Below are 24,646 nucleotides of genomic sequence, written 5' to 3' on the forward strand. Positions count from 1 at the left end.
TCTCTTCATATTTTTATTTTTTTTATTAATTTTGTTCATACCTAACCCAACGCTAAGTCCCAGATCCAAATAAGATAAAAAGGTTCAATCCATAGATTGGCCTTCCCACGTAACCGATCTCCTCCAAAGAGGTCGGGTTCAACACAGACTTCAACCCAAGGAAGTCGGGACCGAAGGATTAGCTGGCAGATAACACTTATTCAAATAAGTAACTGTCCCTAAAATCTTTCAACCCACTTCCAAGAGTCATATCTCAACTTTCCTAAGATAAAGGAACGATTATCCTCTTTAAAATGTGGAACTACTCCAACGGTGATTATTGGTTCACCACTATAAATACACTAACTCCCCTCAGGTATCTCTAAGTTCCAATATTCTAAGAACTTGCTTAGCCCCCTACTGAGTTAAGCATCGGAATATCTTTGCAGGTACCTGGTGGACGAAATTGTGATCCAGGTTCTAACTATTTTGAGATGAAGGCTTCTTATGGCACTGGTTAAATTCACAACTCCGTTCAACTAACCAACAAGTGTACTGGGTCGTCCAAGTAATAAACCTTACGTGAGTAAGGGTCGATCCCACAGAGATTGTTGGTATGAAGCAAGCTATGGTCACCTTGTAAATCTCAGTTAGGCAGATATAAATTGGTTTATGGTTTTGGAAATTAATAATAAGAAAATAGATGATATATAATAAAAGGGATAGAACACTTATGCAGATTCATTGGTGGGAATTTCAGATAAGCATATGGGGATGCTGTATGGCTCAAGGACGCCTGCTCTCCTACTGCTTCAACTCAATCCTTCTTACTCCTTTCCATGGCAAGCTGTGTATAGGGGTTCACCGTTCGACGATGGCTACTTTCAATCCTCTCGGAAAAATGGTCCTCTGCGGCTGTCACTCGCATGGCTAATCGTCTGGAGGCATCACCTGGCCGAAGGCTACATCCCATCCTCGCAGTGAAAACTACGCTCACGCACTCTGTCACAGCACGGCTAATCACTGGTTGGTTCCTGCGCCTACTGGAATAGAATCCCTTGATTCTTTTGCGTTTGTCATCACGCCCAGCACTTGCAAGTCTAAAGCACGTCACAGTCATTCATTACCGGAATCCTACTCGGAATACCACAGACAAGGTTAGACTTTCCGGATTCCCAGGATCCTACTCGGAATACCACAGACAAGGTGAGACTTTCCGGATCCTCATAAATGCCGCCATCTATCTAGCTTATACCACGAAGATTCTGTTGGGGAATCTAAGAGATACACATTCAAGCTCGGTTGCATGTAGAACGGAAGTAGTTGTCAATCACGTGCGTTCATAAGTGAGAATGATAATGAGGGTTATCTAATCATCACATTCATCATGTTCTTGGGTGCGAATGAATATCTTGGAATAAGAATAAGAGAGATTTGAATAAAAGAAAATAGAATTGCATTAATACTTGAGGTACAGCAGAGCTCCACACCCTTAATCTATGGTGTGCAGAAACTCCACCGTTGAAAATACATAAGTAAAAGGTTCAGGCATGGCCGAATGGCCAGCCCCCATGGTCTAAGAACTATGCGTTCAAAGATCTGATCCTAAGATCTAAAGTGATCAAAAGATATCAAATACATTAGTTAAATGTTCTATTTATAATAAACTAGCTCCTAGGGTTTACATGAGTAAGTAATTGATGCATAAATCCACTTCCGGGGCCCACTTGGTGTATGCTTGGGCTGAGCTTGATCAATCCACGAGCTGAGGCTTCTCTTGGAGTTGAACTCCGAGTTATGACGTGTTTTGGGCGTTCAACTCCGGATCATGACGTTTTTCTGGCGTTTAACTCCAGACAGCAGCATGAACTTGGCGTTCAACGCCAAGTTACGTCGTCAATTTCCGAATAAAGTATGGATTATTATATATTGCTGGAAAGCCCTGGAGGTCTACTTTCCAACGCCGTTGAGAGCGCGCCAATTGGAGTTCTGTAGCTCCAGAAAATCCATTTCGAGTGCAGGGAGGTCAGATTCCAACAGCATCAGCAGTCCTTTTTGTCAGCCTTTTTCAGAGTTTTGCTCAAGTCCCTCAATTTCAGCCAGAAATTTCCTGAAATCACAGAAAAACACACAAACTCATAGTAAAGTCCAGAAATGTGAATTTAACATAAAAACTAATGAAAACATCCCTAAAAGTAGCTTGATCTTACTAAAAACTACCTAAAAACAATGCCAAAAAGCGTATAAATTATCCGCTCATCACAACACCAAACTTAAATTGTTGCTTGTCCCCAAGCAACTGAAAATCAAATGGGATAAAAAGAAGAGAATATACTATAAATTCCAGAATATCAATGAATATTAATTATAATTAGATGAGCGGGACTTGTAGCTTTTTGCTTCTGAACAGTTTTGGCATCTCACTTTTTCCTTTGAAGTTTAGAATGATTGGCTTCTCTAGGAACTTAGAATTTCGGATAGTGTTATTGACTTTCATAGTTAAGCATGTTGATTCTTGAACACAGCTACCTATGAGTCTTGGCTGTGGCCCTAAGCACTTTGTTTTCCAGTATTACCACCGGATACATAAATGCCACAGACACATAACTGGGTGAACCTTTTCAGATTGTGACTTAGCTTTGCTAAAGTCCCCAGTTAGTGGTGTCCAGAGCTCTTAAGCACACTCTTTTGCCTTGGATCACGACTTTAACCACTTAGTCTCAAGTTTTTTACTTGGACCTTCATGACACAAGCACATGGTTAGGGACAGCTTGATTTAGCCGCTTAGGCCTGGATTTTATTTCCTTGGGCCCTCCTATCCATTGATGCTCAAAGCCTTGGATCCTTTTTTACCCTTGCCTTTTGGTTTTAAGGGCTATTGGCTTTTTCTACTGCTCCTTCTTTTTCCATGTACTCTCTTTTTTTTTTTCCGAATGCTTCTTCTTTTTCACTGCTTTTTCTTGCTTCAAGAATCAATTTCATGATTTTTCAGATCATCAATAACATTTCTCTTTGTTCTTCATTCTTTCAAGAGCCAACAATTTTAACATTCATAAACAACAAGATCAAAAGACATATGCACTGTTCAAGCATTCATTCAGAAAACAAAAATTATTGTCACCACACCAATATAATTAAATTAAATTCAAGAGCTATTTTCGAAATTTATGTACTTCTTGTTCTTTTTGAATTAAAACATTTTTCTTTTAAGAGAGGTGAAGGAGTAATGGATTTTATTCATAGCTTTAAGGCATGGTTACATACTAATGATCATGAAATAAAGACACAAAACATAGATAAACACAATACTAAAAACCGAAAACAGAAAGAAATAAAGAACAATGAATGAATCCACCTCTAGTGGCGTCTTCTTCTTGAAGGACCAATGATGTTCTTCAGCTCTTCTATGTCCCTTCCTTGCCTTTGTTGCTCCTCCCTCATTGCTCTTTGATCTTCTCTTATTTCTTGGAGAATGATGGAGTGCTCATGATGTTCCACCCTTAATTGTTCCACATTGTGACTCAATCCTTCTAAAGAGGTGTTGAGTTGCTCCCAATAGTTGTTTGGAGGAAAGTGCATTCCTTGAGGCATCTCAGGAATTTGTTGATGATGAGCTTCCTCATGTACTTCTTGAGGGCCGTGAGGAGCTTCTCTTGCTTGCTCCATCCTTTTCTTGGTGATGGGCTTGTCTTCTTCAATAGAGACATCTCCTTCTATGATAACTCCAGCTGAGTAACATAGATGGCAAATAAGGTGAGGGAAGGCTAGCCGTGCCATGGGTGAGGGCTTGTCGGCTATTTTGTAGAGTTCATTGGAGATGACCTCATGAACTTCTACTTCCTCTCCAATCATGATGCTATGGATCATGATGGCCCGATCCACAGTAACTTCGGATCGGTTACTAGTAGGAATGATAGAGCGTTGAATGAACTCCAACCATCCTCTAGCCACAGGCTTGAGATCCAGTCTTCTTAGTTGAACTGGCTTGCCTTTGGAATCTATTCTCCACTGAGCTCCTTCCACACAAATGTCCATAAGGACTTGGTCCAATCTTTGATCAAAATTGACCCTTCTAGTATAGGGGCATTCATCACCTTGCATCATAGGCAAGTGGAATGCCAACCTTACATTTTCCGGACTGAAATCCAAGTATTTCCCCCTAACCATTGTGAGATAATTCTTTGGGCTTGGGTTCATACCTTGGTCATGGTTCCTAGTGATCCATGCATTGGCATAGAACTCTTGAACCATTAAGATTCTGACTTGTTGCATGGGGTTGGTTAAGACTTCCCAACCTCTTCTTTGAACTTCATGTCGGATCTCCGGATACTCATTCTTCTTGAGCTTGAAAGGGACCTCAGGGATCACCTTCTTCTTTGCCACAACATCATAGAAGTGGTCTTGATGGCTCTTGGAGATGAATCTTTCCATCTCCCATGACTCGGAGGTGGAAGCTTTTGTCTTCCCTTTTCCTTTTCTAGAGGATACTCCGGCCTTAGGTGCCATTGGTAATGGAAAAACAAAAAGCTTATGCTTTTTACCACACCAAACTTAAAATTTTGCTCGTCCTCGAGCAAAAACAGAAAAGAAGAGTAGAAGAAGAAGAAGAAAATATGGTAGAGAGGGAGAGAAGGAGGTTCGGCTATGTGGGAGAAGAAGGGGTTGTGTTGTGTGAAAATGAAGTAGAAGGGAAGGGTATTTATAGGGAGAGGGGAGGGTGGGTGTTCGGCCAATTTGGGTGGGAATGGGTGGGAAATTGAATTTGAATTTTATGAAGGTAGGTGGGGTTTATGGGGAAGAGTGGGGTGATGTGAATGGTGAATGGGAGAATTGGGAAGAGGAATTGAGGTGATTGGTGATGGGTGTTGGGAAGTGTGACATGGGGAGTAGGAAGAATGAGATTTAGGATTAGGAGAGTGTGATTAGGATTAAAAGGTAAGGTGGGAATATGGTAGGTGGGGATCCTGTGGGGTCCACAGATCCTGAGGTGTAAACAAATACCATTCCTTCACCATAAAGGCATGTAAAATGCCTTCATGCATCATTCTGGCGTTCAAACGCCCATTGGTGCATGTTCTGGGCGTTCAACGCCCATGTAATGCATGTTTCTGGCGTTGAACGCCAGTTTCATGCTTGTTACTGGCGTTCAGCGCCAGCTTGTCTCCTCTAGGCACATTCCTGGCGTTCAGCGCCAGGATGTTGCTTGTTTCTGGCGTTCAGCGCCAGAATGGTGCTCTGTTCTGGCGTTGAACGCCAGCCAGATGCATCTTACTGGCGTTGAATGCCAGCCTGTGCGTCCTCCAGGGTGAAAATTTTTTTTCTTCTGTTTTTGACTCTGTTTTTAATTTTTTTGATTTTTTTCGTGACTCCTCATGACCATGTACCTAATAAAACACAAAATAACAATAAAATAAAATAAAATAAAATTAGATAAATAAAATTGGGTTGCCTCCCAACAAGCGCTTCTTTAATGTCAATAGCTTGACAGTGGCTCTCATGGAGCCACAAGGTGATCAGGTCAATTTTAGTGTGTTCCCAACACCAAACTTAGAGTTTGGATATGGGATCTTAACACTAAACTTAGAGTTTGGTTGTGGCCTCACAACACCAAACTTAGAGTTTGACTGTGGGGGCTTTTCTTGACTCTGAACTGAGAGAAGCTCTTCATGCTTACTCTCTTCTGTCACGGAGGGATGGCCATGTGCCTTAAACACAAGGTAGTCCCCATTCAATTGAAGGACTAACTCACCTCTGTTGACATCTATCACAGCTCCTGCTGTGGCTAGGAAAGGTCTTCCAAGGATGATGCAATCATCCTCTTCCTTCCTAGTGTCTAAGATTATGAAATCAGCAGGGATGTAAAGGCCTTCAACCTTTACTAGCACGTCCTCTACTATTCCATAGGCTTGTCTTAATGACTTGTCTGCCAGTTGTAATGAGAACAAGGCAGGTTGTACCTCAATGATCCCCAACTTCTCCATTACAGAGAGTGGCATAAGATTTATCCCTGAGCCCAGATCACACAGAGCTTTTTCAAAGATCATGGTGCCTATGGTACAAGGTATTAAGAACTTGCCAGGATCTTGTTTCTTTTGAGGTAGAATTTTCTGAATCCAAGTATCCAGTTCATTAATGAGCAAGGGAGGTTCACTTTCCAAAGTCTCATTACCAAATAACTTGGCATTCAGCTTCATGATAGCTCCTAAGTATTGAGCAACTTGCTCTCCAGTCACATCTTCATCCTCTTCAGAGGAAGAATAGTCTTCAGAGCTCATGAATGGCAGAAGGAGATTTAATGGAATCTCTATGGTCTCTGTATGTGCCTCAGATTCCTTTGGATCCTTAATAGGAAACTCCTTCTTGCTTGAGGGACGTCCCAGGAGGTCTTCCTCACTAGGATTTTCGTCCTCCTCCTCCCTTGTGCATTCGGCCATATTGACTATGTCAATGGCTTTGCACTCTCCTTTTGGATTCTCTTCTGTATTGCTTGGGAGAATACTGGGAGGAGTTTCAATGACTTTCTTACTCAGCTGGCCCACTTGTGCCTCCAGATTTCTAATGGAGGATCTTGTTTTACTCATGAAACTGAAAGTGGCCTTTGACAGATCAGAGACTACATTGGCTAGATTAGAAGTGTTTTGTTCAGAATTCTCTGTCTGTTGCTGAGAAGATGATGGATATGGCTTGCTATTGCCCAGCCTATTACGTCCACCATTGTTAAAGCCTTGTTGAGACTTTTGTTGATCCTTCCATGAGAAATTTGGATGATTTCTCCATGATGAATTATAGGTGTTTCCATAAGGTTCACCCATGTAATTAACCTCTGCCATGGCAGGGTTCTCAGGATCATAAGCTTCTTCGGAAGCTGCCTCTCTAGTACTGTTGGATGCATGTTGCAATCCATTCAGATTTTGAGAGATCATGTTGACCTGTTGAGTTAACACTTTGTTCTGAGCCAATATGGCATTCAGAGTATCAATTTCAAGAACTCCTTTCTTCTGAGGTATCCCATTGTTCACAGAATTCCTCTCAGAAGTGTACATGAACTGGTTATTTGCAACCATGTCAATGAGTTCTTGAGCCTCTTCAGGCGTTTTCTTCAGGTGAATAGATCCACCTGCAGAATGATCCAATGACATTTTCGAAAATTCAGAGAGACCATAATAGAATATATCTAAAATGGTCCATTCTGAAAACATGTCAGATGGACATCTTTTGGTCAGCTGCTTGTATCTTTCCCAAGCTTCATAGAGGGATTCACCATCTTTTTGTTTGAAGGTTTGAACATCCACTCTCAGCTTGCTCAACTTTTGAGGAGGAAAGAATTTATCCAAGAAGGCAGTGACAAGCTTATCCCATGAGTCCAGGCTATCCTTGGGTTGTGAATCCAACCATACTCTAGCTCTGTCTCTTACAGCAAAAGGGAAAAGCATGAGTCTGTAGACTTCAGGATCAACTCCATTCGTCTTTACAGTCTCACAGATCTGCAAGAACTCAGTTAAAAACTGATAAGGATCTTCAGATGAAAGTCCATAAAACTTGCAGTTTTGTTGCATTAAAGCAACTAGTTGAGGCTTAAGCTCAAAGTTATTGGCTCCAATGGCAGGAATGGAGATGCTTCTTCCATCAAACTTGGACGTTGGCTTTGTGAAATCACCAAGCATTCTCCTTGCATTATTATTATTTTCGGCTGCCATCTCCTTCTCTTGTTCGAAAATTTCTGAAAGGTTGTTTCTGGATTGTTGTAATTTAGCTTCTCTTAATTTTCTTTTCAGAGTCCTTTCAGGTTCTGGATCAATTTCAACAAGAGTGCCTTTATCCTTGTTCCTGCTCATATGAAAGAGAAGAAAACAAGAAAAGAAGAGGAATCCTCTATGTCACAGTATAGAGATTCCTTTATGTTAGTAGAAAAAGAAGGGGGTAGAAGAATGAGGAGGGGGATTCGGATTTTGGATGAAGAGAGGTGAAGAGAAGTGTTAATAATTAAATAATTAAATAGAAGAAGAAAAGAGAAGAGAAAATTCGAAAATAAGTTTGAAAAGGAGTTAGTGATTTTCGAAAATTAGAGATAAAATGTAATTAAAATTAAAACATGAAACAATTAATTAATTAAAAAGAATGTTTGAAAAAGGGATGAGATATTTTCGAAAATTAGAGAGGGAAAAGTAGTTAGGTGGTTTTGAAAAAGATAAGAAACAAACAAGAAGTTAGTTAGTTGATTGAAAAAGATTTGAAATCAAAATTGAAAAAGATAAGAAGATAGTAAGTTAGATAAGATTTTTTTTTTTTTTGAAATCAAATTTTGAAAAAGATAAAATTTTTGAAAAAGATTAAAATAAAAGATAAAAAGATTTAATTCAAAAATTTTGAAATTATTTACTTCACTAACAAGAAACTACAAGATAAGATTCTAGAACTTAAAGATTGAACCTTTCTTAACAAGAAAGTAACAAACTTCAAATTTTTGAACCAATCACATTAATTATTAGTGAATTTTCGAAAATATGATGTAAAGATAAGAAAAATATTTTGAAAAAGATTTTTGAAATTTTTGAAAAATAGAAAAAATGAAAAAGATATGATTTTTGAAAAAGATTTTGAAAAGATAAGATTTTTAAAATTGAAATTTTGACTTGACTTGTAAGAAACAACTAATTTTTTTAAAAAATTTTTGACCAAGTCAACCCAAAATTTCGAAAATTTGGAGGGAAATAAGGAAAAGATAATTTTTTTTTATTTTTGAATTTTTAATTATGAGAGAGAAAAACAACAAAAATACTTAATGCATGAAATTTTTAGATCAAAACCATGAATGCATGCAAGAATGCTATGAATGTCAAGATGAACACCAAGAACACTTTGAAGATCATGATGAACATCAAGAACATATTTTTGAAAAATTTTTGATGCAAAGAAAATATGCAAGACACCAAACTTAGAAATTTTTAATGCTTGGAAAATATGAATGCAAAGATGCACATGAAAAACAAGAAAAGACACAAAACAAGAAATCATCAAGATCAAACAAGAAGACTTATCAATAACAACTTGAAGATCATGAAGAACACTTTGAATGCATGGAATTTTCGAAAAATGCAAAAAATTTTTAAGGCATGCAATTGACACCAAACTTAAAAATTGACTTAAGATTCAAACAAGAAACACAAAATATTTATTTTTTTTTTTGATTTTCTAATTTTTTTTTTATTAATTTTTTTTCGAAAATAAAGTTTAGAAAAAAAACAAAAAATAAAAGAAAAATTTTTGAAAAAGATTTTGAAAAGAAAATTACCTAATCTGAGCAACAAGATGACCCGTCAGTTGTCCATACTCGAACAATCCCCGGCAACGGCGCCAAAAACTTGGTGGACGAAATTGTGATCCAGGTTCTAACTATTTTGAGATGAAGGCTTCTTATGGCACTGGTTAAATTCACAACTCCGTTCAACTAACCAGCAAGTGTACTGGGTCGTCCAAGTAATAAACCTTACGTGAGTAAGGGTCGATCCCACAGAGATTGTTGGTATGAAGCAAGCTATGGTCACCTTGTAAATCTCAGTTAGGCAGATATAAATTGGTTTATGGTTTTGGAAATTAATAATAAGAAAATAGATGATATATAATAAAAGGGATAGAACACTTATGCAGATTCATTGGTGGGAATTTCAGATAAGCATATGGGGATGCTGTATGGCTCAAGGACGCCTGCTCTCCTACTGCTTCAACTCAATCCTTCTTACTCCTTTCCATGGCAAGCTGTGTATAGGGGTTCACCGTTCGACGATGGCTACTTTCAATCCTCTCGGGAAAATGGTCCTCTGCGGCTGTCACTCGCATGGCTAATCGTCTGGAGGCATCACCTGGCCGAAGGCTACATCCCATCCTCGCAGTGAAAACTACGCTCACGCGCTCTGTCACAGCACGGCTAGTCACTGGTTGGTTCCTGCGCCTACTGGAATAGAATCCCTTGATTCTTTTGCATTTGTCATCACGCCCAACACTTGCAAGTCTGAAGCACGTCACAGTCATTCATTACCGGAATCCTACTCGGAATACCACAGACAAGGTTAGACTTTCCGGATTCCCAGGATCCTACTCGGAATACCACAGACAAGGTGAGACTTTCCGGATCCTCATAAATGCCGCCATCTATCTAGCTTATACCACGAAGATTCTGTTGGGGAATCTAAGAGATACACATTCAAGCTCGGTTGCATGTAGAACGGAAGTGGTTGTCAATCACGTGCGTTCATAAGTGAGAATGATAATGAGGGTTATCTAATCATCACATTCATCATGTTCTTGGGTGCGAATGAATATCTTGGAATAAGAATAAGAGAGATTTGAATAAAAGAAAATAGAATTGCATTAATACTTGAGGTACAGCAGAGCTCCACACCCTTAATCTATGGTGTGCAGAAACTCCACCGTTGAAAATACATAAGTAAAAGGTTCAGGCATGGCCGAATGGACTTATTATGACCCTTTCCCCAAGCGCCTGGACAAGTAAAATATCTAATAGTGGGAGTGGACTACTTCACGAAGTGGATAGAAGCAGAACCATTAGCCACCATCACGACTCAAAAAAGTCAGAAGTTCCTCTACAAGAACATTATCACAAGGTATGGGGTACCTCACTCCATCACCATTGATAATGGAACTCAGTTCACCGACTCTACCTTCAGAAACCTAGTAGACAGTATGAAGATCAAGCACCAGTTCACCTCGGTAGAACACCCACAAGCAAATGGGTAAGGCGAGGCGGCTAACAAGGTCATACTTGCTGGGTTGAAGAAGAAATTGCAAGATGCAAAAGGAGCATGGGTTGAAGAGCTTCCTCATGTATTATGAGCTTATCAGACTACGCCTCAGTTTACCACAGGAGAAACACCCTTCCGACTTGCTTATGGCATAGAAGCCATGATACCAGCTGAAATCAACGAGAAAAGTCCAAGGGTGAGCTTCTACGACGAGGTTGGAAACATACAGGGGCATAAAGAAGAACTCGAGCTACTCCCTGAAGTTCGAAAACAAGCCCAGATAAGAGAAGCAGCATTGAGGCAAAGGATGATAAATAGATATAACAAGAAAGTCATTCGAAGAAGCTTCACTCCAGACAACTTGGTCTTGATCAGAAATGACATTGGAGTTAACAAATCTGGAGATGGAAAGCTTGCTGCCAACTGGAAAGGGCCATATAAAATTAGTGAGGTCCTAGGAAAAGGCTACTACAAGGTGACCGACTTGAACGGCACCGAATTACCTAGGTCGTGGCATGCTTGTAATATGAAAATGTACTACAGTTAAAAGCGAACTCCACTCCCCAATGTACTCTTTTTCCCGACTTCACGGTTTTTTTTCCAAAAAAAGAGAAAAATGGGTTTTCCTGAAGGGGGTTTTAACGAGGCATCAAAGTGGAGGCTAAGGGGCAACAATCTTTTAATCCCTTGGAAGCAAAAAAAGTAACTTTGCAAAATAAATAAAGATCTTTTTCTACATCTCTTTTTTAAATTCCATTAAGTTATTTTTTACTACGAAATGCGCCAACTTAAGCTCGACAAAACGTAAAAATCCCATGACCGACCTAAGTGGTCGTCAGGATAAAACGACGAGGTACAAGTTGGTATAAAGAGGTTATAAAAGCTGATTGACGTTAGGATTTTTGCTAGTAAAGAATTTTATAAAGTCGCGTTGTAGATATAGTTTCTGAACCAACAAAAATCCCTTCGTACAAACGTTTTGGTTGTCACAAGTAACAAACCCCTTTAAAATTGATAACCGAGTATTTAAACCTCGGGTCGTCTTCTCAAGGAATTGTAGGGAGGTATGTTCTTATTATTGGTTATGGAAAAACATTGTTTGGGGTTGAAAAAGGTTTCAAGCAAGAGAAATAGATTACAGAATTGATAAATTAATAACTAATAAAACCTTTGGCAAGGTATTAGAACTGGAATTCCTATCCTTATCAATTGTGATGAGAATTGGATTTTAATCCCACTTAGTTAACCTTTACTAAAGCAAAGGAAAGTCAAGTGAAATAATTAATTTGATCCTCAAGTCCTAGTCAATCCCTGTGGGAAGAATAGCTTTAGAGCGATCTGCCAATTTCAACCACTGCTTTATTTGATAATTCAAGAGTTACCAATTATTTTACTCAAGCCAAGAGGGAAAATTCTAAATTAAATTGAAGACATCATAAATAGAATAAAGCAATCATAAATCTGAAAATACCTCAAATCATATTAAATAGAAATATCAAATGTAACATGGAAAAGTTCATAGACAAATAAAAGAGAAAGTAAATACAAAGAAACATTGAACCTGGGATCGAGAGTCACTCCTAAAACTAAGAGAAGTCCTAAATCCCTATCCTAAGAGAGAAAGAAGAGAACCTCTCTCCAAACTAAACCTAAATCATGAATTGTAACTAAAAATGCGAGCTCTCCCCGAATGGATGCATTCCCCCACTTCATAACCTCTGGTCTATGCCTTCTGGACTTGGATTTGGGCCAAAAAGGACTTCAGAATTCGCTATGACTGTTTTCTGCAATTTCTGGTGCGTGGCCTCTGTCACACGTCCGTGTGGGTCACGCGGTCGCATCAATTGGAGTTTTCCTTATCGCGCGGCCGCGTCAGTCATGCGGCCGCATCATAGGTGTTCTTTTTTAGGTGCGCGGTCACGTCAGTCATGCGGCCGCGTCACTGCTTCTTCGCGTTTGGCATGCGGCCGCGTCGTCCATGCGGTCGCGTGGATGCCAGTTTCTCTAAAACTCCGTTTTACGCTTTTCTTCCATTTTTGTATGTTTCCTTTTCCATCCTTTAAGTCATTCCTGCCTTAGAAGATCTGAAACTACTCAACACACTAATCATGGCATCGAATGGAAATAAAGATAATTAAAATAATTAATTCTAAAGCATAGAAAACATGTTTTTCACATACATCACATAATAAGGAAGGAAAAGCAAAACCATGCAATTAATATGAATAAGTGGGTGAAGGATTGAATAAATCACTCAAACTAAGCACAAAATATATCATAAAATATGGGTTTATCACTGATCATGTAACTCGGACAGATAACGACTAACAAGTCCTAATACCGAGAAAAGCGAAATGTATCGCGAAAATAACCTAAATTACAAACGATTCAAAATAAAGAAAATTTGAATGAGTAAGGAATGTCAAAAAGAGATAAAAGAAAAGCCACCAAAAATGAAAGGCAAAAGCTGTGTCCGGTCTTTAAAAATTCAAACATAACTCAACACAGCATGCCCAGGTAAAAGGCTTTTTTCAAAAGCAAAAGATCAAAAAGGTTTTTTTACGAAAACCTAACAGAGTAAAAGTTGAAAGTATGCACACACCAAAGATTTGTTAAACCCTTGTCCAAAAAATGATTTTTCTAATTTTGTTAACGGCCATAAAAGGCCAAGAAATGTTAGGAGCAAACCACCACAAAAACAAATAAAAAGATAAAAGTGTTCAACAAGGAGACCCACAAGCCAGGCCCACAAATAGCTCAAACAAAGAAAAAAGTTAAGAATCACCAGAGGTCGGGTCAGCAGCAGGAAAGGACGGAGCAATCTCTTCAGCAGCAGAAGTAGGCATTCCTGAAGAACTCGGCGGGTTATCATTTGGTCGCTCCTCACGGGGAGGAGACTCTATTATCCTTTGTCCCCGAGTCTTCAGGTCGGAGTCAGTCTCAGGACGGGGAGGAGAGACAATGGCCCCATCCACTACAATCTTGTTGGGGTCAAGGGGAGAAAGGTCCAGGTCAGGAGCAATAACCCCGACCTGCTTCTTGAAAACCCTCCTAGCCTCCTCCGCACCTTCAGCCACCGAATCCTCTAGATCCTGGAAAGCCTCCCGACATCCTGCCAACTCCTTTTTCAAGTCAAAGTTCTCCCCAAAGAGCCTGATATAGTTCTGCTCTGCCTTCTCCTTAAGACCCTCCGCCATGGCGCATTGGCCCATCAACTTCTTCTCCCTCTCTCGAAGCCGATCCTTCTCCTCCTTTAACTTGGCGACCTCCTCCTTTAGCATCTTCTCCTCCTCTTGATAGAGGAAAATTCTCCCCTCAAACTCCTCCACTTTTTGGGTAGAACTCAAAGAGCTAAGGGGAGTCTTCTCCAAAATATCAAGGAGTTCGGTACACACCCCCGCCGCCCGGACACTCTCCTGAACTATAACATTCAGATGGTTCCGAACCATAGCATCTTCCATACTGATTGAGGTATGGAGAAAGACATGGTTCCGGACAAATTGAGGACCATCGAATGTAGAAGCCCCAGAAGAAGAGCCAGAAGTCTTACGCTTTTTCTTCTCGGGTTCAGAAGAAGATCGGAGAGGAAGGGGAGGAGGAGGAAGTGAAGAGGCAGAAGAAGAAGATACCACAATGGGACGAGAGGAGGTCCCCAAGTTGTGAGGAAGATGCGGGGGAAGATGAGGAGGAGGAAGAGTGCCAGCAGCCCTGGTAGCGTCAACTCGATCCCGGGACCTCCTCTTGGCATCCTGGACCTTCTGGTAAGAGGAGTTAGAAGCTTTCTTCACCATTTCTGAAAAAAGAAAACAAGGAATTAATCCACAAATCAAAAGAAGTCGGAAATAGTAACTCAAAGAGATTTCAAAGTCGGAAGTGATAAAATTAAGTCGGAAATTAACAAAAGTCAACAACAAAATCTACCTATTTGGGCCCGAACAAAATTTGAAGAGCCTTGAAGGAATCTTTTTGTATCCAAGTAAGGGGCCCTCTCCCAAACTTCTCAGAAGAACCCCACGACAGTCTCTTCCACCTCATCCAGGTCATCTAGACCATACTTATCCACAGGAGAGGCCTCTAACCAGTAAAGAGGAAAGCAGGGAGAAGAATTTTGATCTAGGAAAAAGGGGTGGTGACCCTCTACAGCTTGAATTTTGAAGAAAAAAATTTTAAAGTCGTGGAAGGATTCGTCAAAAAGGTTGAAAACTCTCCGACCTTGAATAGCTCGAAAAGAAATCCATTGTTGCTTATTGTTTTGCCCACTGAAGGGCTTGGTCATATGAAAGAGATAGAAAAAAATCTTCAAAGACGTCAGAAACTCCAGTTCCCGACTGAAAAGTTGGTAAATTTTCATAAAATCCCAGCAGTTGGGGTAGAGCTGAGTTAGGGCAACTTGGCAGTAGTTCAGAACTTCTATCTCAAAATTAGTAAAAGGTAGAAAAACCCCCATACGGGTAAAAAGGCTCTCATACATAAAAAAGAAATGAGGGTCAGCATCAGCAGCCCTCCCAAAGTAAACCCAATCTTCAGCACCCGGGGCAATCAACTCATATTTTGGCTCGTCGTCATCAGAAACACAGATCCAGTGGTGGGTACGAAGGTCGGTGATATAGTCTGTATCTACTAAGGGGCTCTCCCCAAGAACAGTAACGTCCACCCACAGTGAAAGAGACTCAATGGAAGACATCTTTTATAGTAGGTAGAAAGACAATGAAACCTACAAAGAAAAAACGGGAAGGATCAAAAACAGGTCTCTAAAAAGGCCTAAGTAAGTTTTTCAACAGAATAGAGTCACTAGGCCTACAGTCCGGTTCACTACGAACACACTATAAAACGCTCCTCTAAACAAAACATACAGACAAAAGCATACATTAATAAGAGAAGAGAGGAGAAAAAACTGACCTTTGCTTGCGACGAAGGACAGGTGCGACGGCAACCAAGGCACTCGAAGAAGGAAGAAGCTTTCTTTCGAACAGAGAGTGTAAGCGCCAAAGTTTTCAAAAAAACAAAGAAAAGAAAGAGAGGGAAAAGTATTTATAAACACGCCGGGGCATAATGGTAAGTCAACATTGTCATTAAAAGATGCGCCGTTACCAATGTAACTGCTCCCCATGTGTAAATACGAAACCTCTAACGGAATCAACTTTTGATTAGACGCGACTATTGAAAATTTTTAAATCACGTCGGTTCTAGAAATCACGTTGGCTCCCACTTCACATCGGCTACAAGCTCGAGTTCAAATACTCGAATCCAACTCATTAACAAAAGAGATTGGACTCGAGTAGGGGCACTGTTCATACCCTGACCCAATGCTAAGGCCCAGGTCCAAAAAGATAAAAAGGTCCAATCCATAGATTGGCCTTCCCGCGTAACCGACCTCCTCCAAAGAGGTCGGGTTCAACACAGACTTCAACCCAAGGAAGTCGGAACCGAAGGATTAGTTGGCAGATAACACTTATTCAAATAAGTAATTGCCCCTAAAATCTCTCAACTCACTTCTAGGAGCCATATCTCAACTTCCCTAAGATAAAGGGACGATTATCCTCCTTAAAAGATGGAACTACTCCAACGGTGGTTATTGGTTCACCACTATAAATACACTGACACCCCTCAGGTATCTCTAAGTTCCAATATTCTAAAAACCTGCTTAGGCCCCTACTGACTTAAGCATCGGAGTGTCTTTGCAGGTATCACCCCTCATTCTTTCATTCACGCAAGTCGGACGGAAGCTCCTAGACATAAACCTAGTCAGCGGCTTCCTTCCTTAGACGATTGGGCCAACCTTATCAGTCCAGCCCATCAATCTCCGGTTATCCATCGTAACAAATTTTATTGTGTTTTTCTCTGATTTTAATATGCATTTGTATTTTTGAAATCGAATACTGTATTATTCTTCTAAATCGAATAGCGTATTATGTTTCTGTATTAAAACAATGAAAAATTCAAGTTCAAATCCGTTGAATGAGAGCAATTTGGATTATTCTTCTGAATTGAATTAAGTGGACAATGTTTAGATCGGTCCTAATTTTATTTAGTTTCATTCTTCAACAATTTTGGGTTCATTTGTTATTATAGTATCATTTTGATAATATTTTGGTTTATTCATCAACAATTTTCGGTTCATTTGGTATTATACAATGGTGTTGTTTCTGAATTTATATAATGCACAATTTTCGGTTCATTTGTTATTACACAATGATCTTGTTATAATAATATTTCGGTTCATTCTTCAACAATTTTGAATTGAATGAAATGGAATGCAATTGAATAAAATGATAATGCATAATTTTATCCTTTTTTGCTAAAACCAGTGTTGCTTATGAATTTGATTTTGGATAGAATACAGGAGTTTCTGAATTTATAGAATGCACAATTTTCGCTTCATTTGTTATTGTACAATGATGTATTGATGTTGTTGTCGATGAATAATTTGTCCCAAAAGTTGGAATGACTTTCAAGACACTTGAAGAAGTTGAAAAGTTCTATAAAAATTATTCTTAACTTGTTAGTTTTTCTACGAAAATAAAGAACACCACTCAGAAAGGGAGATGAAAATAAGAATTAATTAATTACATGTACTAAAAAATTTGGTCAATACTTATAAGCAGAATAAAGTAAACCTCAATTAACACACAAATGAATCGAAATTAGTTCAAATTTGAACAAGTAATAAAAAAAGACTCAATTATCAACAAAAACACATCAAATTCATTTTTGGATGTAGTTACAAAATTAACTACAAAGCCTCTTCATAGCTGCACAAGTGGTCTAAGGAGTACAATTCACTGAGATTCAGCAAGCGTAATCGAACAGCTGCAGCAGAGTCCCCTGGATCAATCTTATTAACTTCTTTACTTATTGACTTATCTCCTGATAACTTCAATTAGCATACAGAAACAAAGACATTAATATTTGTGGGATTGTAAGAAAGCATTGTCCTTCAATGTGATCATGAATGTTTGATTAAGCTATGAGGGTGTCGGGATGAAGCTTCTGACAAGAAGATAGTATATAAGCATGATTCACGATGATGATGTTCAAATTGAAAGGTTTGAGAGGTAAAAAAGATACACATTGGGAAAGAGGAGGAAGATTAGTGGGTGAAGATAAGAGAGAAGATGACCACTGAGGGAGACTGGGATTTGGGAAAAGTGTTGCATTGAACAATATTTTAGGAATTCTCTATTCATAATTTTTTTTTCTTTCTATACTGTTATACAGTGTGCATCGTAGATGATAGATGTGTGAAATGGAGTGATTCATATATCATTACTCGTTAAAACTTAAAAAAGCATATTACTATATAAGCTTAACAACAACTAGAAGCAACACCTCATAGAACAAGTACATATATATAAGAATGAAATTCCAAATGCTCATGGCAACATGGATTAGATCTTTCGAATAAGGATATGCACACCATATCCTGGTTCTATAATCATCCTATATTTGGGAGAATGCTTATAACTTGGAGACAAAGTGAAGCTAAACTTGGAGATGATGAGTGCCAACACAACCTTTAACTGAACTATTGCAAAATTTTTGCCTAGACACAATCGAGGACCCAATCCAAATGGTACATATGCTTGTGGATACTTGCAAGCTTTAGAGAGACCCTCACTGAACCGTTCTGGTTTAAATTCATTTGCATCTGGTCCCCAGTTTTCAGGATCTCTATTCATTGTTGGAATCAGGGTCCATAAACAAACTCCTTTAGGGACATGAAGGTTTCCAATTTGAATATCTTCATATGCCTCCCTTGAAACAAAGGCTGCCGGTGGATACAAACGTAGCACTTCTTGAATCACCATATTCAACTGTCAAAAATAATAGTGTGGCAATCAATATCAACAAAAAATTATGACTCCCTATAGTTTCTGTATAAACAAAACCACCTCTTAAAAGTTTAAGTTGATAGAAAGTGAAATGTGAATAGTTATATGTTAACATGCATCAAACTCTAGGCCTTTTAAGTCATAGAAGCTCTGATGCATAAAACAATTTCTCTCAAAAACTTAAACTAATAAGAGAAGACACATGAAATATTATATCTCTAACATTTCTTATTTTCGCCAGATAATACCGTTTTCAACAGAGGGAGAGAATCTGCGTCTGGTATGCCACTGGGAAAGAGTTCAACGACCTCATCCCGAATACGAGTTTGCCAGTCCGGGTACTTAGCAAGAAGCATCAAACACCAAGAAGCCGTGATAGCAATGGTTTCATGGCCAGCAAAATATATGTTCTTGCAATTATCCACAATGAATTGCTTCCCAAAGTTCTTGGGTAAACCTTCATCAATTGCTGCTGCTTCTAATAGTAACTGCATCAAATCTTTTTCCAAATTTGATTTCTCCGAGCATTCTCGTTTGCGTTCCTCCACTAATTCCCAAATTAATGATTCTATCTCTGTCTCCATCTCCTTCATGCTAACCTTGTTTTCCTTCTTTCTCCCGAAATTTAATTTATCCCTGCTATTACTTGTTAATCACTTCCAGAATACAATTCATACGAATTTCGTAACACATGCTACCACTTATGTCTAATTTAGGAAAAAATGTTATTAATTTAATATAAGTGATTAAGTTCTTGGAGTTTGACGTACCAGAAACCTTTGATGCCAAAAAGGAAGGTTCCATGCTTGGACATAGTCTTCTGCATAAATCTAAGTTTAGAAAAAACTTGCTTCCCCTTGGAATAAGAATGACCAAAACAAACCCTTGAAATAACATCAGCTGCTAAGCTTCTCAAATCTCCATCAACCTCAACTTCAGCAATGGCTTCTTCTTCCTCAATAAGTTTCTCCCACTTTGTCAGTAACGGTTGCGCTGACTCTATCATTAGGCCCACCATACCCTGCCATCATTATTTCATTTTCATTCAGATTATATTCATGTTCAATAATGTCCCTACCACGTTTTCCTTCACAAAATTTCAATTTTGTATCCACCAGTGCCTTCATTATTCTGCTAATTATATTACTTTATTTGCATAGACTTTAGAAATTAAAAGGGCAACTTGCATATTTTTTCCCTAGCTGTTTTATCAATACAATTAGTCTAATCTAGTTGAATAACACTAAAGCTAAAAGATGAAGAAATAAATAGAGTAATTGTTAAGATGTTTAATTTACATACCTTAACTTTATCGATGAAGAACTCAGCAGCAACGAGTTTTCTCTGATGTGCCCAGCTAAGGCCATTGGCTCTTAAAATGCCATTGCCAAGAAGGGGTGCAAGGTTCTTTGTTATGTGAGTAGGCTTACCCAACTCCAGAGTCATAATCTTGTTCATTTCTGTCACTAGCTCCGGTTGGTTAACATATAAGTGTTGTTTCATCCCTGTAGAATAAGTGTACACAAGCCCTGCATGTCCATGCGTACACAATTTATTTATTATTTACTTACTATAACCACTTCTAAATAATTGGAGAAATGCTGTGAAATATGAACCTCATATTGGACTGGTAGAATTAAAAGTTTAACTAAAATTAAATTAGATATAATAAAATAATAACTATTCTAAGTGTACACTAAAATTATATTTTTATAAAATAATATATTTATATATAAAATATATATTTTTTAAAAAATTATTTTATTAATTTAAATCAATTAATTATTTAAAAATGGGATCAAATCGATTGATTTATTAATATTTAATTAATTTATTAACAATTTTTATTCTAAATTGAACTAATTTATTAATCAATTTTTAATTAAAAAGAGTGTTAGGAATCAGCAAATTTTATGATTTGTATCCATCAATTATCTATCATTAATATTTTTAATGGTGTAAAATTTCATTCGATAATATTTTTTATAGTTAAATACTGACTAAATTTTAATAAAAATATTAACCTCTAAACTTTCTCTTTAATTAATCCGTTTAAACCGGCTCATTCAACCTAGTTGTTAGAACCATGCATTAAAGTGTCAGTGTCAAAATAAAATCACATGGTTAAGAGACAGTAGTTGATGAGCGCATATGCATGATATGATAAGTCCAACTTAGTCATGTCGCAACAACTTTACACAATTGAGTTGCTTTTAGATGTGTCTGCTACTGTACACAATTAGCAGCATTCAATGTGTCTTGACCCTAGTCCTTAGACATGCCAATTGCTATTACAAAATCTTATCTTCTTTTCAAGTCAATATGACAAATATCCCATCATCAATTTGGTTAATTCTACTGTATCTTTATTTTATTATCTAATTTTTATTTAACTTATTTTTTATAAAAATTTTTAAATATTTAACTTTTTAAATTTTTATACTTTTATATTAAAATTAATTATTTAACTTTTTTTTGTAATTAGATAATAATTTTTAGAGATAACAACAAATACCAATCAATTTTAAATTAATTTTTTTAGATATTAATCAAATTTTAGTGTAACACTTAATTATTAAATTTTATTATATTTTTAAAAATTAAGAAATAATACAATTCACAGAGAATATATTGTATTTTTAATATTTAAATATACAATATACATGAAGTATATTATATATTTTAATATTAAATATACAATATACGAAAGTATATTATCAATACACAAGAAATATTATTGTTTCGCTTTTAAAATTTTAAAAAATATCATAAAATTTAATAATTAAGTGTTATATCAAAGTTTGTTCAATATCTAAAAAATATATGGATTTGTCTTCCATTTTTAAAAGAGGGCCGATATTTGAACATTCTTGATACTACACATGCAAACAAGGTCAAAAATAAAATTAAAAAATAAATAAAAATTTGAAAAAATGAAGAAAAAAAGGACAATCTAAAAAATTATATGAATTTGCCTTCCATTTTTAAAAGAGGGCTGATATTTGAACATTCTTGACACTACACATGCAAACAAGGTAAAAAATAAAATAAAAAAATAAATAAAAATTTAAAAAAGTAAAGAAAAAAAGGACAATCTTTTTTGTAAGTAAATAAATATTCTTACCCTATATAACATAATTTATCTTATTTTATCTCAATAGTATGGCAAATTTAAAATTATTTTTTATTTTATTAATTTTATAAAAGTTAAATTAGAAAACAATAGTAAACCTATAATAGTAAATCATAAGCTGAAAAGAGAAAAAACCGAGCCTTTGGCTCCAAAGTAAATCATAAGCTGAAAAGAGAAAAAAAAGAGAGTAATGTGAAAGAGCTGCAAGTCTTCTCAAAAAGATGCGCTTGAAGGCAGTTGCGTGCAAAGTTAGAGACGCACTTAGACTAAACTTTTCGGCTAAAGTTCATGAGCTAGTGGGTAGCTGTCTCTAAATTCATTATTGATAAAGTTAAATCAGAAACTATTCATTATATTATCAAGGTGGGGATTACTCAAGTGATAAAGATCTTATTTACTTAACTACAAATAGATTAGACACTGTGTCTTATTTCGTTCCAAATTCTAAGATATTAATAAATCAACAAAACTGATAAACATACAGCATACTAAATCTAAATTTAATCAGTGACGCAAAACATCTACTAGTAATGTATTACAACGTGATCATTTTCCAACCAAGGAAACAATAAGAAAAACTATGTAATAAACTGAAGAAACATTAAGAGGCTAATGAGAAGAAAGTATGATGAAAAAGATAAAGGTGTGTACCGTATTGTTTTCTCCAGTGTTCAAAATACGGGAAGAGGGAAGCAGTGAAGTCACGTTCCTGATGAGGATGATCGTCATCATGACTATCTGTGTGAACAGATTTGGCTTGTTGATGAGCAGATTTATTGATTCTATGGATATCAGGAAGATTTCCATGTAGAAATGAAGAAGGTGGAGGCCCCTTTACACCTTGCATTCTTAACTTCCTCCTAATCCTTTGGGACTTGCTCCACTCTTCACCATACACACACATCAATATTATTGATATGCCCCCAACAATAATAAGAATAATACCAACTGGAAAACTGATCTTCATTATTGCAACAAGCACCTCCGCCATCTCTCTCTCTCTCTCTCTCTCAAAGGTTTTTTTTTTGCTTAGTGCATATATATATAATGGTAAGATATTTGTAAATACACAGTACGAGGCTTACTTTTTTTTTTTTTTAAATTGTAAGTACTTTTTGAATAAAAGAACATAATGTGTCTACTTTTATGTATATCTTTTGTATTTTTTGAGGTATAAAATATAAATTTTTTTAATAAGATTTGGCTAATAAGTACACAAGCCATGTTTTAAGAATTAAGTTGTGTTATGAGTACATACAAAATAAACTATTAAATTAGTTACTAATATATAATTATAATAATATATATTAAAAATATAAAATATACATAAAAAATAAATAAAATATATATTTAGACTCAACTGTATATTAATTAATTTAATAATTATTTTTTAATATGTATATAATTTTTTATTTAAAAATAATATATAAAAGAAAATATTTACTAAAATTTATTTAAAAAATGTTTTTTATATTTTTAATATATTAAATACAATAAAAACTTAAAAAATTTATATTGTTATACTTTTAAAATGTCGAGACAAAAAAAATATTTTTTAAATATGTCTTTAAAGAATAAAAAGTATCTAAATTTTTTTATAATTATGCTAAATATATATTAAAATCAGCCATCAAAATTAGTTATGAATATAAAATAAATATTAAAATATAAAAAAGATAAACTCAAAAACCAACCAAATTTATTATTTTTGTTCAATATTTTTAGTTATCACTCCAATTCTTTTAATCAAACAATCCAATATCATACTTTTATCCTACACTTTAAAATATTCATAGCTAACTACTTGACAAAATTAATAAATTTTATTGGCTTTCTAGCATTTTTTGATATAAAATATATATTAAAAATAAATCAAACAATATATATTTATATATGTACAAACACATAATAATTCATTTTGAGAAAATCTAGGAAGTCGACATTTTTATTGAAATTTGGACTAATATTTAACCATAAAAAAAAATAAGTAATTCTTAACCATTAAATATCATTTCATACTATTAAAAATATTAATAATGACTACACATTACAAATTCTACTAATTTTCTAATATTTTTTATTATTATTAATTTTTGTGATTAATTTTAGTATACAATAATATTCTTTTATCATTTTTTTGTTTCTTAGCTTAATGATTATTTTTAATACTATAATAATAAATAATATACATATATATATGACGTACATAATTTTTTTAAATAATATTTAATGAATAAAGTTACAAAGCCAACATAATTTATTTTTTTGTCCACCAATTTTTTAACAATAATTTTTTTGTGCATAGTATTAATTAAAAGTATAATGTTAAATTAATGAATTAAAGATATTAGACTATTGACTAAAAATATTAATTAATATAAATTAAAATGATTGAGACTCATTTTTTAGATTGAAAATATTTGATATATTTTTGCTGAAAATTAATTAATTTTGTATAATTGTAAGTGGGTGAACGTGTTGCAAGTAAATAAGACCAAGGTGGTATATTGAGCCAACACGTAAGATACGTGTTAGACATGCGGCAAACTCTCATCTAACAAAAAGGAGCGTGTTGCGCCATACAAATTGTGTGCTGGTGTTGGACACATGTCATGTATTGATTTGCTGTGATTTTAATACGCAATTTGAGTGTTGAGTGTTTTATTGTCTATAAATATAAAGTTTGTTATCAATTTATTTATTGTGAGGAGAGTTGTTTAATATGTTGGTGGTGTGATAGAAGGTACTGTAAATATATTGGTGTATTATAATTGTGAAATTATATAAAATACACAAAAAAGATAAATTTTGCGTGTGAGAATTTATTTTCATTTGTGATTCCATGCATTATGAAGCTTGCGAAGCTAAAGTATGATCTCTATTAAAGTATAAAGAATTATCTTTTAAAGTGAATGAACAATATTTTATACAAAAATTCTGTT

General features: G+C 36.0%; 1 protein-coding gene across 1 annotated transcript; it reads right to left on the reverse strand.

Moving 5' to 3' along the window:
* Positions 1-17,977: 17,977 nt before the first annotated feature.
* Positions 17,978-22,700, reverse strand: LOC130958082 (cytochrome P450 714A1-like). Its single transcript, XM_057884977.1, has 5 exons — positions 22,356-22,700; positions 19,874-20,100; positions 19,342-19,592; positions 18,820-19,207; positions 17,978-18,553 (listed from the first exon to the last, which is right to left on the reverse strand). Exons 1-5 carry the CDS (start codon positions 22,693-22,695, stop codon positions 18,128-18,130), a joined length of 1,632 nt encoding a protein of 543 aa, XP_057740960.1. The 5' UTR covers positions 22,696-22,700; the 3' UTR covers positions 17,978-18,127.
* Between the last annotated feature and the right edge of the window lie 1,946 nt (positions 22,701-24,646).

The sequence above is a fragment of the Arachis stenosperma genome, chromosome 10 (genome assembly GCF_014773155.1).
Source record: "Arachis stenosperma cultivar V10309 chromosome 10, arast.V10309.gnm1.PFL2, whole genome shotgun sequence".
NCBI lineage: Eukaryota > Viridiplantae > Streptophyta > Magnoliopsida > Fabales > Fabaceae > Arachis > Arachis stenosperma.

Excerpts from the sequence above, each read along its gene's own strand:
- LOC130958082 (XM_057884977.1), bottom strand. The coding sequence starts at position 22,695 with ATGGCGGAGGTGCTTGTTGCAATAATGAAGATCAGTTTTCCAGTTGGT. Across the intron at positions 19,208-19,341 it reads TTTGGCATCAAAGGTTTCTG|GGATAAATTAAATTTCGGGA; the intron begins GTACGTCAAACT and ends AAGTAATAGCAG. Across the intron at positions 18,554-18,819 it reads CTCTCCCTCTGTTGAAAACG|TTGAATATGGTGATTCAAGA; the intron begins GTATTATCTGGC and ends TATTTTTGACAG.